Consider the following 4646-nt stretch of genomic DNA (forward strand, 5'->3'; position numbering starts at 1 on the left):
GTGGCAGCCTTCCCCAAGGCGAGTGTGGAAGCGCCCCCTGAGGCATCCCCTGAGGGGAGCGAGGGAACTTCTTGCAAAGTGGAAGTGAGAGGCTCTCCACAGGTTTGTCAAGTGCCTTTTATTGACAGATTTTCTATTCAAGTCTGTATTTAGTTGTATAGATTATGATAGGCAGATTTCACAATATAAGCAACTTCTTTTTATTTTTTTTATGCTTTTTTGGTGAGGAAGATCAGCCCCGAGCTAACATCTGTTGCCAATCTTCTTTTTTTTTTTTTCTCTCCGAAGCCCCAGTACATAGTTGTATATTCTAGTTGTAAGTGATTCCAGTTCTTCTATGTAGGACGCCACCACAGCAAGGCTTGATAAGCAATGTGTAGGTCCACGCCCAGGATCCGAACCAGTGAACCCCAGGCTGCCAAAGTGGAGCGCGTGAGCTTAAGCATTTGGCCCTGGGGCTGGCGCGACTAATCATTATTTATAGCATTCTGTAAGAAAATTAATAAAATAGGATAGCTCACTTTAAGTATTTAAAATTCTCTGCTATTTGTTGTCCCAGAGTTTCCCCCCCAAAGCTGAAATATTAATTTTTAATAGAAGGGAGAAAATGTAACAGTTTATATGAACTATGTTTCTAAATTCTGAAGAAAAAGTTTTTGAGAACTATTGTATACCGTTAGTTAGGATTTAGAAATAGAATTAGGTTTTGAATTAAAAGCTTTTTTTTAAGTTAATTATTTCTCATGACTTTCTTGAATTGTATGATATGAATTATTAGTCTGGAAGAATGTCTCTCTGTACCTAATTCTCCTGCATGAAAGGGAAATTGGGAGTTTAAGGTGCTACAATTGTACTTTATTCAGAATATTTTTCTCTTAAAAAGAAAAGCCAGCTGCAGTAAGGTAAATGCTAGTAATTTCGTATCTGATTGTGTTGATCTGTTCAGAAACCGGAAATAGACAAACAGGCCTCGGACTCTGTTACCGAGAAGTGCCCATCGTTGCACATAGCTTCGTATAGACAGTCATCTCCTGCAAGCGGATTGCATCCACCCTCGCCCATCAGTGCTAAGTAAGTCGCTTCTTTGCAACTGCTCCTGATAGTTATTTTACCAGGGTAAATTTCCTGTCAGTGCTTCATAAGTGAAATAATGTATTATGCATGGTAACATTCAATATAAAGAAAAAACCCTTTAAAAATGGATTTACCTTTGTCTATTATAAAATACCATTATCTTATAGTATCAAGACCTTATATTTTATGAAATGGTACACTAAAAATTAATTAGCGCATATTTATTACAAAACCATATTGATTTTCCTCGTTAACTATTACTTTTTCCCAACAGGCAAGTCCAAAAGAATCGTCCCCCGTCACCTTCACCTGTCACGTCAAAACAATCAGGACAGTCTTCTCCTTCCTACAGAATAATTTCTGTTCGGGCGCCCCTATTTGTACAACATGCGTCAAGTACCATGGGAAGGAAGAGAGAAGCAGTTGCTAAAACCACTAACAGCTCTGAGGCTGCGAGTCAAAAGCCTATGGCCTCCGAAGGTAAGTTCCTTTACTAAGAAGTTTATTTTGGCAACACGGAAAATCTCAAGGTAGCTTGGGAATGGTCAACTTCATTTTGTTCCCCAAGTCAGAGAACTTTAAGGAGTGAGCTTTCTTTTAGATGAAGAGAGCTTAACCCATCACAGGCACGTTGCTTACTTTTCCTTGCCAGAGCTTCTTACTCACCCCTACCCTCATAGTTTTGGAAATTCATTTTTGGAACTGATGATAAAAGTAGTGGTTGGATGAACGCATTCGTCTTAGGTGACCCCTACGGTTGCTTCCAGCTCTCATTGCGGCTGGTTCTATGAGTGGTCCTAAGTTGTTTTCCATCCTTGGAGAGAGCACATCTAGTCCTCTGTGGCCGAGCAGGTTTCCACTGGGGGTGGTCAGTCAGTTTCTGTACATAGGCCGTAACGTGTGTCCGGGCAGTACATGGATTCCTGAAAGCGGCATAGGTCTTTTGCCTGTCACGTGCCTTCTTAATCTCCATGGACATTATTTAATTTTAAATATACTACAAAATTTTGCTTTTTAGAGGAATTCCACAGTGAATTCTTTGTAACAGAAATAATCTTTTTATTATAAATTATTCATTCCTGGTGTCTTAAAATCCTCATTTTCCTATGTGGTTTATTTAAAAATACAGAAATTAGTCACATGGACGAAAATAATATGCCTCCACGTGCTCACCTTATTTTACTGATAGTCTTGGTTTCTTTGGTTATCTACAGTTAGCCACTTTATGATCAACCAAATGTAGTAATATACTATTATTAATGGTTAGCTAAACAGTAATTATTTAGTAAAAATGATGCACAAATTTCAAAATGTATGTTGGATTTCTTTTTGTTTGGTTGAGTTTTAAGATTTGTATACTTCAGTTGGACCAAGCATAAGCTGATCTTTTTCTGTATTCAGACCATCTTAATCTGTTTTCTCATCGGGTCAATTTACTCAGGTTCCTTAGAACAGCTAAACCAAAGTTTGGAGTATGTTATTTCATTTTGGAACAAGTAGTTGTTAAAAAGAAACAAAGTGCTACTTCTGTTGTTGGGGAGACAGTTGGGGTTTTGAACAAAATCTGTTATATAATCATGTATAGATTGCTTGTGTATAAATTTCAGACCTTGTCTATACTGTTGGGCTTTTTAATATTGTTGGTTGTCTTGTGCCTCTGTGTTGGACTGAGAGGCAGGAAGGTCCCTCATAACTGTTGTACGTCTGAATTTAAACTAGAATCTGGCAATAAAAGTGTAGCAGTGACTATGAATGCCGAGGAGGCAACAAAGATCTTGGCAGAAAAACGACGCCTTGCTCGTGAACAAAGGAAAAAAGAAGAAGAAAGACTACGAAAAGAAATAGAACAAAGGTCAGCACAAAATCCTCTTTTCTATAATATAAATCTTGATAGGGGCCCAGATTTTGCAAGTCAAAATTGACCATCATGTTAGATATCCTATAAATTATCAAAGAGTAACTGAGTTTTTCTTCAGTGTGAATCAGAGATGACTCATTGCCTTCTGGGCATGTGTTGGAAGGATTTCAGGCGGAGGGGACACTGGCATGTAGCTGATGGTATCGTCCTCTTTGGTCTCCATGAGTTGTGTGCCAGTAAGGTGTGCTATAAAGATGCACACAGAGACGCTGACTCGTGTCAGGGTTTCACTCCTCGGCAGCAGCCCCTGAGTGATCACACAAGATGCTTTCTGTTGGCATTCACTGGTGTCAGCCTCTTTCTGTATTTCAGAAGGTTTCTGTAACTTTCGAATTTATAAACCTGGAAAGTGGACTGCCTCGTGTTTTACTAGGGGTGCTTTCCATTGAGCTTCGTGACGCCTGCATCTCATCGGTCACTGCTGAAAGGATTTCCTGTGGGCAGCAAATCTCACGTACAGTTGTGTGCATTCTAACTCAATCTAAAGGTTTCTTGATCCTCGACCTGGAGGCCTATTTGATTTGGGGCCCTGTACTGTAAACCTCTGTCCACTGCTTACAAAGAGTAACTACAGTCCTGACTGTTTTTAAGTATTAAGTGTTTTTGAAATATAATTGCACGCTTTCCATATATTTTATATGGGTTTGGGAGAAAGGAGAAGGGGATATTGTGAATAGCTAAAAACTATGACTTGAAGACTGTTGTTCATTGTTTCATGTAAACAGAGCTAATTTTAAAAGCCCTGAGTACTGGTCACTGCCACCTGGGCTTTCCTCTTCTGGGTACCACCAGAGCCTCCACTAAGTTACCCCTCTCACACGCCTGTGTGAGATTGGGTGTGAGCACGTGTAAATGAGACATTTTGCAGGGTCCCATGTGTCTGAAACAGTTAAGAAGGAGTGATAATATCTCTCGTGTGTGTGTGTGTGTTTTAAGATGCAAAGTAGCCTACTACTTGATAGAAATGTTTTTCCGATCCAAAAGGCTAGTTTCCTCCATTTAAAAAGGGTGAAATTGTGCAAATCCTGTGTAGTAACAACCCAGAAAATGTAGTGAGTCTGGTATAAACATAAATTGTGTTTACACAAGCAGTTTCACTATAAAAATGTACATACTACTGTGAGCTGTGGATGGTAGAGGCCAAGACCCACACTAAGATTTATATAAATATTCTTCATCATTAGGAGGATGAAAGACCTGGCGAAGAAAGCAGTTGAAGACCAAGAGGAGGAGTTCTCAAAATCTGAAGAAGATGGGCAACCACAAAAAGAGATAAAGAAGAAAGGATGTCAGGATCAAGGAGACCAGGAGGGCCTGTTGCAGGTTTGCTGGCTCTGCACTTTCTCGGGATGAGAACCAGATTATAAAATGCACTTGAAACCCAAAGCAGAGATGTGTTTCTCCAAGCACGAAGATGCACAGATGCAGCCCTCTCCGGCTGCAGTGTTCCATTGCAGTCTAGCTAGTACCCAGTACGGCTGAAAGCCGTTGCCGCTCCCCCTTGGCAAAATCCTAGAATGTGCTCCAGGTGAAGCAAAAGCAGAAGGCAGCACGTTAGAGCTTAGCAGCCCTTTAGTTTGCCCTGGAGCACATGCTAGGATTTTGCCAAGGGGGGGCGGCAACGGCTTTCAGCCGTACTGGGTACTAGCTAGAC

The 4646-nt window shown here is 40.4% G+C and overlaps 1 protein-coding gene across 5 annotated transcripts in view; it reads left to right on the forward strand.

Annotated features, from left to right (window-relative positions):
- Window positions 1-4646, forward strand: part of MAP7D3 (MAP7 domain containing 3) — a 32192-nt gene that overhangs the window by 19747 nt on the left and 7799 nt on the right. For 3 of the 5 annotated variants that reach the window (XM_046673728.1, XM_046673725.1, XM_046673726.1), the window contains 5 exons: window positions 19-102; window positions 947-1071; window positions 1349-1554; window positions 2794-2926; window positions 4177-4315. In XM_046673728.1, coding sequence (XP_046529684.1) covers window positions 19-102; window positions 947-1071; window positions 1349-1554; window positions 2794-2926; window positions 4177-4315 — 687 coding nt within the window. The remainder of the gene's footprint in view (window positions 1-18; window positions 103-946; window positions 1072-1348; window positions 1555-2793; window positions 2927-4176; window positions 4316-4646) is intronic. The other 2 variants (XM_046673727.1, XM_046673729.1) reach the window with 1 other exon arrangement.

Source organism: Equus quagga, chromosome 10, assembly GCF_021613505.1.
Source record: "Equus quagga isolate Etosha38 chromosome 10, UCLA_HA_Equagga_1.0, whole genome shotgun sequence".
Lineage (NCBI taxonomy): Eukaryota > Metazoa > Chordata > Mammalia > Perissodactyla > Equidae > Equus > Equus quagga.